Source organism: Cervus elaphus, chromosome 20 (genome assembly GCF_910594005.1).
Source record: "Cervus elaphus chromosome 20, mCerEla1.1, whole genome shotgun sequence".
NCBI classification, from domain to species: domain Eukaryota; kingdom Metazoa; phylum Chordata; class Mammalia; order Artiodactyla; family Cervidae; genus Cervus; species Cervus elaphus.
Genome location: NC_057834.1, coordinates 99335008 through 99347369, shown reverse-complemented (window position 1 = coordinate 99347369; position 12362 = coordinate 99335008). Strand labels below are relative to the sequence as shown.

The following is a 12362-nucleotide window of genomic DNA, read 5'->3' as shown; positions in this document are numbered from 1 at the left end:
TAATAATGTAGAACTACATATAGCTATCCAGTCTTCAGAGTATATCTTAAAATAGTTTTCAAGCTATAGGGAAAAGCAATAGTAACATCTTTCATCTTTTCACCCATTTCAGAAATAAAGTTCATACACGAACTGCAGGCAGTCTGTCGTCATCAGCAATAAAAATATAAGAATTGCCATGCTTGGTCAGACCTATGGTTCATTCAGATTTCTCTTTCAGAAAGCATCACCAAGGGAAGTGTTGTGGGCTGGCTTAGTTGGTCCTCTGTGACGTCAGGCTCAACAGGTTAGGTAGGGATGTGCCACTAAACATTTTAGTTTTTCTAATAATCTCTCCATAGCTTCTTAAAAACCTTTTGAAGCTACTTATATCTGTCACCTTGATTCTTCTTAAGGTTTAAGAATTCTGTAGATGGAGTTCAGTTCAGTTCAGTTGCTCAGCCATTTCTGACTCTTTGTGACCCCGTGAATCGCAGCATGCCAGGCCTCCCTGTCCATCACCAACTCCCAGAGTTTACTCAAACTCATGCCCGTTGAGTCGGTGATGCCATCCACCCATCTCATCCTCTGTCGTCCCCTTCTCCTCCTGCCCTCAATCCCTCCCAGCATCAGGGTCTTTTCCAATGAGTCAACTCTTTGCATGAGGTGGCCAAAGTATTGGAGTTTCAGCTTCAGCATCAGTCCTTCCAGTGAACACCCAGGACTAATCTCCTTTAGGATGGACTGGTTGGATCTCCTTGCAGTCCAAGGGACTCTCAAGAGTCTTCTCCAACACCACAGTTCAAAAGCATCAATTCTTCGGTGCTCAGCTTTCTTCACAGTCCAACTCACATCCATACATGACCACTGGAAAAACCATAGCCTTGACTAGACAGACCTTTGTTGACAAAGTAATGTCTCTGCCTTTTTTTTTTTTTTTTGTCTCTGCTTTTTAATATGCTGTCTAGGTTGGTCATATCTTTCCTCCCAAGGAGTTAGTGTCTTTTAATTTCATGGCTGCAATCACCATCTGCAGTGATTTTGGAGCCCAGAAAAATAAAGTCTGACACTGCTTTCACTGTCTCCCCATCTATTTCCCATGAAGTGATGGGACCAGATGCCATGATCTTAGTTTTCTGAATGTTGAGCTTTAAGCCGACTTTTTCACTCTGCTCCTCCACTTTCATCAAGAGGCCTTTTAATTCCTCTTCACTTTCTGCCATAAGGGTGGTGTCATCTGCATATCTGAGGTTATTGATATTTCTCCCAGCAATCTTGATTCCAGCTCGTGCTTCCTCCAGCCCAGTGTTTCTCATGATGTACTCTGCATATCGGTAGTCATAGTTAAAAGTAATCCCATATCTTCTCTTTTCTCAGGCTTTAAGAGTTAACAGTGTGTCCCCTGGTGTTACGGTATGAAGTGAAGAAATGTTTTCCTGCTAGACAAGAACAGTGTTTTGTAGTCTTCAACTATATTCCCTCTGGGTCTTTTGTAAAGTTTTTTTTTCTTTTTTTAACTGAAAACTTTTTTTTTTTTTTTGACTCCTCCTGATCCCTTTAGCTGTGTTAAGTCTCCTATGAGAAGCCATGACTAGACTGTATATTGCAGATGGGGAGAAATTGTGGTTTTCTCTGGCATAGAAATATTTTTGTAGTTTGCTTCCAAGACCTTCTCTTTCCATTAATAGTTGCACTTTAAGTGACCACACAAAATTTAAATGCCTTTAGACAAAAACATTAAGTTAGTGCCTTTAGACAAAAATTTGACTGAATTTTTCAATCTTCTCTTTAGTCAGAATGTATAGTTAAGAACAGATTATCCTGAAAGTTCTTTGCTTATTTTTCTGTTACATAGTTACCTTTGATTTGTTCACCAAAAGGAAGCACATTTGCCACTTTGCTGCCTATACATGACCTTTGATAAATCCTACTGCAGTCTTTCCATTCACTACCTAAAAGAATTGGTAGCCATATGCAAATGGAAGATTTTGCTGTAACAGCCTTGCAAATAATTATAATTTTTCTTTTTTTTAGTAAAAAATAACTTGGCATAATTCTAACTATTTGAATGCTTCTCCAACCCCCTGGGTGGTCTACTTACCTCCTCTTTCCTTAAGCATTCTGGATGGCATTAACCTTTAAGAAACAGTAGTAATAAGTCTTTAATGATGTCATTGTTATATTCAGAGATTTAAAATAATTTTGGTATCTCGTCAGTTCTAGTTTCCTTTGAGTGGCTTTTAACATCTTCCATTACCCACTCCCACTATACCAGATTTATTTCCAGCAATTCTTCCTAGTGCATTATCTATTTCTGTTAGTTTTAACTTCAGAAGTCCCTTTGGCATTGCATTCATCATGTTCATTCTGTTTCTGTGTGCTTCAGATTTGTTACCTAATTGTTCTATAATGATGAATGACATAAAGACAAGGAGATCTTAAAAGACCATCAAATTTAATTCCCTCCATTTATAGATGAGGAAGATAAAGCCTAAAATGTTAATTAGTTGCAGACTGTTTACCACAGACTTTCAGTAAAGTTCCAAGCCCTTCCATGGTTTCTTTCTTGTCCACATTCCTACTTACCCTGCTCACAAAATTCTGAAAGATTTGTCTTAATATTTTTATTATTCTTGTTCTGAGGGAATTTAAAAATAAATAATGTATTAAGGTTTTTATTGTACTTCTCTACACTGTGCAAACTTAGGCACCAATGATGCAGAGGTAAAGAAAGCAGACTGAACTCCCTGCCTTCACGGGATTATTCATTACAGGTGACATCAGACTTTTCCTGTAAAGAGCTGGAGAGTAAATATTTTAGGCTTTGCAGATGTTAAGTTCTTTTGAAACTACTTAGGTCTGCTGTTGGTGTGTAAGAGTTGTCATAGACACTATGTAAATGAATGGATATGACTGTTCAGTAACATATTATCCACAGAAATAAATCGCCAGCCCACAGGCCTTAGTTTGCTGACCTTTATTCTAGTGACTCAGTAGCACTTCATAGTTCATAAAACACTGTGCTACACATATCCTGTACAACAGCCCAGTACATAGGTCATGTATGATTACATGCATTTTATAACTAAAGACACGAAACCTGAGAGAGACAGGTATTTAGTTCAGATCTAACCTCAACCCAGTGTCGCTTACCACAAGTGTCATCCCATGCCATTGAGCTCAGAAATGATTTAGGGAAGACGTAAACTCAACCTCTGATGATGTGCGGGCAGACGAAGCTAGCAGATAAGCCCAGGAACTTTGCGAGCTTATTATAGCTCAGCTCTAACAGAAGGGTGATAAGAGAAAGTAACAGGAAGCTTCACGAAGGTATTTCATTATTAGGTCCTAGTTTGTCTTTCAGATATTGCCATAGTCATAAAATAATCTTTGTCAGCTTTACAGTTCAATTTGTGTTCAGAAATTCTTTTGTACTCCTTGTGATTGACATCATCCCTCTTCATTTACAGCCTTTCTGATTTCAGTTGGGCCACTCTGATCACTTGCCTACAATTTCTAAAGTTTTAAAACTGCCTGTTGGTCCGTAACATTTACTAGTGTAAAGCCCTCACACGTTTTCCTACAGACATTTAACCAAAAGGAGCTTTTGATTTAAATGTTCACACTGGGATTAATGTAAGAGAAAATTAGGGTATACTTGCTAATAAAGCCTTGTAAATTTAACCTCAGTCAGTTTTAATTTTCAGCTGTTTTTAATATAAGAAAATAATTATTGTTTCCCTCAATTTTAAGGGATTACATGGATCGTCTTCTAGACGAAAGTGAAAGTGCTGCTTCCAGTCGAGCACCATCTCCTCCCCCAACTGCCTCAAACAGTAGCAACAGCCAGTCTGAGAAGGAAGATGGCACCATAAGCAATAGTAATCAGAATGGTAAGCAAGCAGAGAAGCACTTGTATTTCTTCATAATGATGGGCACTTTTCCTTCAATAGCCTGGGAAATTCGGTTTCTGTGTCTGTTCAACCCTCAAAGCAGACCTAAAGTCATAAATTCCAGATGAAACATAATATCAGGGTGCATATATACTAACACAGAGAATATGTACAAGTTAATTGGAAAGAATTCCCATTGATATCACTAAAAAGTACATTTAATAAAGTATACCATCAACAGTGACCATTTCTTTTAAGAAAATAGCATCTATTTTCTTATCAGGTTGGAATGTCTAGATGTAAGTGTTAAGTCTTAGACCAGAACTCCAGCCATTTCATATCAGAAGTACACAGATATGAAATACTTTGAGTACTTATAACAGTCTAGCAGGAAACCACTTTAAGCATATAAATGGAAAAAAGCAGATAACAAGGGTACCTTTTAAATATTTTTTCTCCTTGATAGCATAATAACCTAGAAAGGTAAGAAAAGATAAAACAGATGTGTCAGCCTGTGCATTAATATTATACAGAGACATTCATTTTTATGCCCATGAAAAAGAAACACATATTTGAGATTAAGATAGGTTCTGGTTTAAAATATATAGTGGACTGAGGATCAGTAAGGCCTGGTCAGAGAATTTTCTTGATTTCTACTTTAATTAAAATAGTCTTAAGACCATCTCTAAGCAGAAAGTAATAAATCTTCTCTGATCCTCTTTAATAGGAAACTGGTAAATTAGAGATAAGCTCTGCCCACCTGCATTCTGATGTAACAGTTTTAGGGGAGGGCCAGTGGAGAGCTAATCCCTTCCCCCCCTCAAAAACTAGAAGAGGAACATTGAACAATTTGACCTTTCTTCTGATCTTTGCTCTCACACTGGCATTTAATATACTGTGGTGAATATACTTTTTCATTTAATGATCCCTTTCCATTCCCTCATTACTTCCCCTCTAAGAACAAGCCAAACAAATATTAGGGCTCAGCAGCCATTTCCTGATTCAAGAACATTCAGGTTCACTGACATGATTTCTGATGCCAGTCACAACCATCCTAAAGTTGAATAAGCAGCTGAGATTGACCTTGGTACTAGGGTGGAAAGTCAGGTGGGCAGACGATTGGTAGTACAGTCAGCCCTCTGTTTCTGCAGGTTCCACATCTGCAGATTCAGCCAAGTGCCTGTCAAAATACTTAAGGAATAATCTCTAGAGTATATGTAATACCTAATAAAATGTAAACACTATTTAAGTATTTGCCAGCACAAAGTAAATTCAAGTTTTTGCCTTTTGGAACTTTCTGGAATTTTTTTTTTAAGTGTTTTGATAGGCAGTTGGTTGAATCTTTTTAACCATTTGATGATAACATGCAGTTAGCCTAGGAAGAGTGTTCATGAATTACTTAACACATTACTCCGCCCAGAAGCGATTCACATGCAATACAATTAAGATTTCCAGGCTTTTCAAGGAAAGGAAGACCTTTCCAACCCAATTGTCTTTTTTCGTAAGGGGCTTTAATTAGTGTCTTGAAATCTAATAGTGATTTTTGACCTAATGATCGTTTAACCTAGCTTCTTGTGCTTACTGTGGAAAAATCACTCCTTTTATATCATATGGTGCATAATCCCATAAGCAGTTATGGTTTGAGTGCATTTCTGAGTTGAGAAAATAGAATACTTTCTTTGACCAAAATGTGTATTTGAGGCTCATTCTTTATAGTGAATATTTTTCAGGTAATTAAATTTTCATTTTCTCCAGTAGCACATTCTGTATTTTACATTAAGCATTCACAAAATTTGTCTTCCATTTTGCAGTCAACTGTAACATGACCTTTTGTTACATTATTAATTATGCAGTTTCTTTTCTCAGTCTATTAGGAAGGAATTTGTGTTTGCCTTTAGCATTTTCAAGTGTATGCTTGTATAGTGCAGGCATTAATTTAACATTATGACAGATTAATGTTAAGAATGAAAAAGTCATGTCATCTTGCTTTTGTAAGGCAATTAGAAAACTCAAGCTTCTATAGAAAGAATATAATTTTTTCATTGTTTTAGAAAGTTACAAACTGCTCAACCTGAATAATTTATGAATATCTTTGCTTTAACTCAGCTTATTTAGACTGCTGGTGGATCCATTGCTTATTTGTTGTCATGTAAATACCAGCATGCTATTAATACATACCAAATCCTGGTCTTAATTGTTTACATTCATTAGCTTAATCTTCACAGCAGCCCTATAAATTTGTTATCCTCATTGTATATGTGTGATCAGACTGAGGTACAAGGGAGTATAAATAATTTGCCTAAGGTCACACAGCTACTAAAGTAAATAGAGCCAGAATTCAAACTATATATATACACACACACACATATTTGATACCTCACTTCCTTGATAAAAAGTTATTTTACAGCTGTTTATAGCACTTTTATAATAATTTATGAATTTAGCTTTATAATATTAGCAGTTTCTTTCATGTCTCTTCCAACCAAGGGGTGTCATCTAATGGACCAGGTGAAACATTAAACAAAGAAGAAGTGAAAGTTGAAGGATTACATGTTAATGGACCAACAGGTGGAAGTAAGAAACCACTTCACACAGATATGGATACCAATGGTTATGAAACAGATAACCTAACCACTGACCCAAAAGTCGCCCATATGACTGCAAGAAATGAAAATGATTTTGATGAAAAAAGTGAGAGACCTGCCAAAAGGCGAAGGGTAAACAGCAATGGAAAAGAAAGTCCAGGTGGTTCTGAGTTTTTCCAAGACACAATCTCACATGGAAAATTTGAAGAACTTGAGAACACAGATGACTAAACTTTAGTTTCTTTGGAGTAAATTCTGGTGTGACTAAAATTTTCAGGGTTGATGGGTTACCTTAAAAAGTTGATTTCCTTGAAGCAGTTGGTTAAAATTTGAATTGAGTCCTAACTTGAGTAAATAAGATTTTATAATTCTGCCTTTTGCATATTTTTTGCTTTAAAATTGTAAAGGCCCTTTTAAGGAAATAACAGTTTAGTAAATTTGAATGAACTACAGATAGATCTGTACCTTCTCATTTGATGTATTAATCCTAAAATTTCACTACAAGGTACTTTTTGCTTAGTTTGATGGCAGAGAAGAAAAAAACAAGTTCAAATTTCTGATTAACACCATTTTTCAGAGTTTCTTAAAGTGTCTTTTATAACAGACATTTTTCTCTCCATACAAATTGAGTATCATTATTAAGGAAACCCTATGAATCCTGAAAGTTATGCTAGCATGATTTTTTTATATATAGAAGTTTAAAAATAAACCAAGTCAGGTTTGTATATGTAAAATTGTTGACATCAATGATGTCTTTCCATATTCTTATCTGGGCTTAAGAAATACATTCTGTATTTTTCCAGATTCTTTGTAGCCTTTGAAAGATTTTTACAGTACATATGTCTTGACTGAGCTGTCCTTTCTTAACACAAAAGCTTGTATAATTTTCTTAACTTGTACAGTTGGTAAACTTTTATGAGAGGAATTGATATTCTGAGTCTGTCAGCTTTCATTTTATTTTGCTAAGGTTTTTCTAATGAATTTTTAAGTGTTTGTGTAGTAACTGAGTCATGTTTCTTATCCAGGTGGTAAAAGCATTCATAAAGGATTGTGAACATTTGTTTTTTCAAGTTTTTACTTAAGGACAAATAGTTTGAGAACTGAAATTAAGCATGATACTTAGATCACATAGTTTGTTTTGCATTTGTTATAATTTTCAAAATTATTTTTGAAGCAAAACAGAAGTTTAATGTTGACTTCAAGTGCTTAAATGTATCATGCTGACCAGAATCCCATTCAGTTATTTTTATATGCTTTATAAAATTTCCCATTTTTGCATTAAACAGGGGAAAAGGTCAAGTGATACTTAGATATTAGCACACACAAGGAGTTGGCAGGCAACGATACTGATTTTATGAGGAAAAAGTGATAAACTTATCTGGTGGAAATAGATCACCAGATAATTAGATTTCCAATTACAATCCAGCTTTTCATATTTGATAGTGCATTTCCAAAGTGAAAATAAGCTATTCAGTAACCATTGCTCTGTGTGATTACAAATAGGATCATCCATTCACAAAGAGTTGGACACGACTTGAGTGACTGAACTGAACTGATTTTGCATCACCTTGCAAGAGTGCCATTTTATTTTTAGTGCAAAATTCTTATTTTAAAAAAATGTAGTTTTATACAGCTGATAGACCAACCTATATCCAAACTTTTATAAAAGATTATTAACTACTCTTATCACACAGACATATCCCCAGATATTTCTAGCAGTTCATTTTCAGCCATCAAAGAGCCAGTGTCTTTTTAGAATATATCTTCTGTGGTCTTGTTTTTAATGGCTCAACTGTCTAATGCAATTGAGTAGAGGTTTGCACTGAGAAATTATGGTTTAGGCCTTATCCTCCATGAAGTATTACTATTAACCTATGTTCAGACTGCTTCCCTCCACCAATGTGAACAACTTTTTTCCCCCAAACAGTGTTAAAAGCCACTTTACAACACTTGACTTTACATGATGTAGATTCACTGTTATTACGTATAGATCCAAGTAAATCAAAGTTTTGGGTGAATGTGGTGAGAAGCGTGAGCTTTTTGTTGTTTTTGTTTTACCTAGAACATTAATTTATCCAGAATGGCAGCTTTAGCAGATGGTCACAATCCATTTTCTAAATCAAATTTTATTATATGAATCCAAAGTATCCTAGCTCTTTTTCAAAGATGGTCTATAGAAATAGTGATGATGTACTTTTTTTAAGTTGTTGGCAATATTAGAGATGCCATTTTCACCTTTTTTTAAAAGATGCATTTTGTTAGCAGGTTTGTGAAGTTCTTGCAAACTGATATTACAGGAACATTTTAAATAAATTCTCAGGCATGTTTGCAAATACGGCACATGTTGTATACATGTTAGGAAATTTTACTTTTCTTAATCTTTTTAAAGTCTGCCTAATGAAAAACATTCCACTATTATAATACATAATGCTCAGCTTTTCATAGAGAAATATTTAATTGTATTTTATGTTTATACAAGTATTTGACACAGTACATTGTTCTTTATAATGCAGCCACTATAACTTGATAAGTCATTGCACTACTTTAAAAAATTTTAGTAATATCATGAATTTAATTTGCTTAAGATTTAGTACATTTCATAACTCTTGACAAACTGCATTGGGAAAAGAAGCCTTCGTTAATAGTTACTTAGTCTCCCTCACCCCATACCTACCCCCAGCAAAGCACTATCTTCATTTGGAATGGTATTCTGTTCTATGATGTGTTTTCAAATAGAGTTCAAAATTTGCAACTCAGTTCAACAAAACAAATCTGTTGAGCTTTAAAACGTATTTGAAATAATATTTAAATAGGCATTTAAAATTATGGATTAATGTTTTAAAATTTATGCATAATAATTTTGCACTGTAAAATAATCCCCTCCCCCTGTTCCCTGTCTGCCATTCTGAATATGCTTATTAAAATATTTTTTTAAACATATTTGCCTACATAATGCTTTGTGAATGATTTTTAGTAGATTGAGTAGGTGTTAATTATAGATTTTAAGTTTGAATGATGCAGTTTACAGCGTGAATGTATACAGTTTGTTCTTTCAGCTCCTAGACGAGGGTGTGAAATAGTGTTTCAGTGGCTCCTGACCCCTTTTACCTCATGGGTAAATGGACAGATGATGTTTTTTTGTCCTCCAGAGAGATCCTTAGGTCTGTGGACCTCTATTCACCCATTTCTCTTTCTCTGAACTACTTAAAAACATTTTGTTTCCTTCTTTTACAGTGCAATTTATATCACATAACAGTTTTGCAAAAAAATTTCGCTTTACTCTCAACAGAAAATTGAGTGGGCATTTTGAAAAGTGCGGGCTGAAGAATTTTCCAGGCAAGATGTGTGCTGATGACCCTTGGGGTGTGTAACCAGCTCTGCTAAATATCACATGTAACCACTGCTAAATACCAAATCAGAAATAAAGGTTTTTCTAACTATAATCCATATTTATGCAAAGTACCAGTGAGGAAAACCATATAAATCTCTCCCTAAAAATGACCTTCCTATATCATTACACTTACTGATTATTTAAACTTTTTATCATAAAATCAACTCTGCTGTTTAGTAATCAGGTTTATCCTTTGCAAAATCTTATCTGCCCCATGTTATGGACTGACTTTATGTATTTAAACATTTGCACTAATCTCTGTCTTCTAATACCAATTATCCATAACCTTATTTCTTTTTTACCCTTAGTATTGTGCTGGCATCTTTGACATCTGACATCTGTGTTTTTTCTTTACCAAACATGATTATTTTTTATCTTGTTTTTATACTAGGTCCTGTGACTTTTTTAGAATATATAATATACCGTTGACCCTTGAACTACACAGGTTTGAACTGTATGGGTCCATTTACATGCAGATTTTCTTCAGTAGTAAATACCACATGATCCATGCTTGGTTGAATCTGTGGGTGTGAGACACTGGATGACAAGAGGAATACCATACCGAGGGCAGACCGTAAATTACACACACAGTTGCAACTGGGTGGAGGGTCAGCACCCCAGCCTCTGTGTTGTACAAAGGTCACCTGTACTTAAAGTTTCATTTTGCTTGTTCCAAGAAGTGAACTTGAATGTGCATTTAAAGTCTGCTTATTCTGTGAAGAACATTGAGGAATTGCCATTTAAACTGGGGTTGAACTTCCAATTCTCCTTTGTCCAAATTGATGGTAAAACCTTCTTCACATTTAGAAGTCAATGATGACAAGTTCTCATCATGTTAACGTATGCAATATTCAGCAAACGTTTGGGCCCGTACTTGTGCTGGCTACTGTGCTTAGCTTACGGCATCAGAGATGTAGCATGTTCTTCCCAAGGCATTAGGTGCGTACAGCAGTGTGAGTGTATGCTGAGCCCAAGGAGGGCACCGGAACAGAGTAGGCATGAGCTCAGGGGAATAAAGAGCTAACCACTGTTGGCCCATAATTCTAGCTAAGTAAGATCTTCCTTGAACTTAGTGTATTTGTTAGAAATTAAGCAACTATAAGAGGAACTAAACAGCCTCTTGATGAGGGTGAATGAAGAGAGTGAGAAAGCCGGCTTAAAACTCAGCATTCAGAAAACTAAGATCATGGCATCTAGTCCCATCACTTCATAGCAAATAAAAAGGGAAAAAGTGGGAAACGGTGATAGATTTTCTTTTCTTGGGCCACAAAATCACTGCAGCTGATGACTGCAGCCGTGAAATTTAAAAACACTTGCTCCTTGGAAGAAAAGCTATGACAAACCTAGGCAGTGTATTAAAAAGCAGAAATGTCACTTTGCTGACAAAGGTCCATATGGTCAAAGCTAAGATTTTTCCAGTAGTCATGTATGGATGTGAAAGTTGGTTCATAAAGAAGGCTAAGCGCCAAAGAATTGATGCCTTCAAATTGTGGTGCTGGAGAAGACTCTTGAGACTCCCTTGGACTGCAAGATCATCAAACCAGTCCGTCCTAAATGGGAATCCTGACTATTCAAGATATGGGAAAATGGGAAACCCTGACTATTCATTGGAAGGACTGATGCTGCAACTGAATTGATACTTTGGCCACCTGATGCGAAGAGCCAACTCACTGGAAAGGACCTGTATGCTGCAAAGATTGAAGGTAAGGAGAAGGGCAGGAGAGGATGAGATGGTTGGATAGCATCACTGACTCAATGAACATGAATTTGAGCAAATTCTGGGAGACAGTGAAGGCCTGGGGAGCCTGATACACTGCAGTCCATGGGGTCACAAGGAGCTGAACATGACAGCTACTGAGCAACAACAAGCGACAGAAATGTGTGAGCCCCATAAGAAGGCTTTTGTTTTTACCATTTCCTGCAGGGCTGATTATAACAGCCATGGCTTATTCAGGACTCACCCCCTGTTACTCACTTTCCAGGGAGAACTACTATAAGGTAAGGAGACTTGATCTGAAGTTTGAGAGAGGTGAAGGCTAATGCACATTTAGCCTGATTAAAATTCCACTTTTTGCTACTCTCACTAACACTTATGGTTGACTGTAGAGTTGGCTGAACACGTCTTTCTGCACACCAACTAGAAAGTGTGTTTATAGAGTTCGGTAAGTTTTAAATGGTCTTCCTCTTTTTCTCTGAAAGACCAATTAAGTGTATAAAAAGCTTAAGGTCTTAAAGAGAAAAAGATATGGACCCTGAATTGGGGTAGTTTCTTTCAGAAGCGAAAGAGATCAAGTAGAGAATGGCATCAGAGTCACTTCAGATTCCTAACCAGGAAATCTAGGTTTAGGGAGAGAACTTGCCCTTAGTCTACTCCTGTCACTAGGATGCTTTAGCGGAGTGAATGTGAGAAACCAGTTCCAGCTACAAGCTAAAGAGGTGCCAGTCATCCTGAGCATGGATACTCCGTTAACCTCCCCTGAACACAGTTGTAGACAGTGGGTTTACTTGGTTGGC

The 12362-nt window shown here is 36.2% G+C and overlaps 1 protein-coding gene across 15 annotated transcripts in view; it reads left to right on the top strand.

Moving 5' to 3' along the window:
• MIER1 (MIER1 transcriptional regulator) overlaps positions 1–9397 on the top strand; it is a 69105-nt gene extending 59708 nt beyond the window's left edge. For all 15 annotated transcript variants that reach the window (XM_043875856.1, XM_043875853.1, XM_043875852.1 and 12 more), the window contains 2 exons: positions 3733–3872; positions 6360–9397. In XM_043875856.1, the coding sequence (XP_043731791.1) occupies positions 3733–3872; positions 6360–6688 (469 nt within the window). In that variant the 3' untranslated portion in view covers positions 6689–9397. The remainder of the gene's footprint in view (positions 1–3732; positions 3873–6359) is intronic.
• The last annotated feature ends 2965 nt before the right edge of the window (positions 9398–12362 follow it).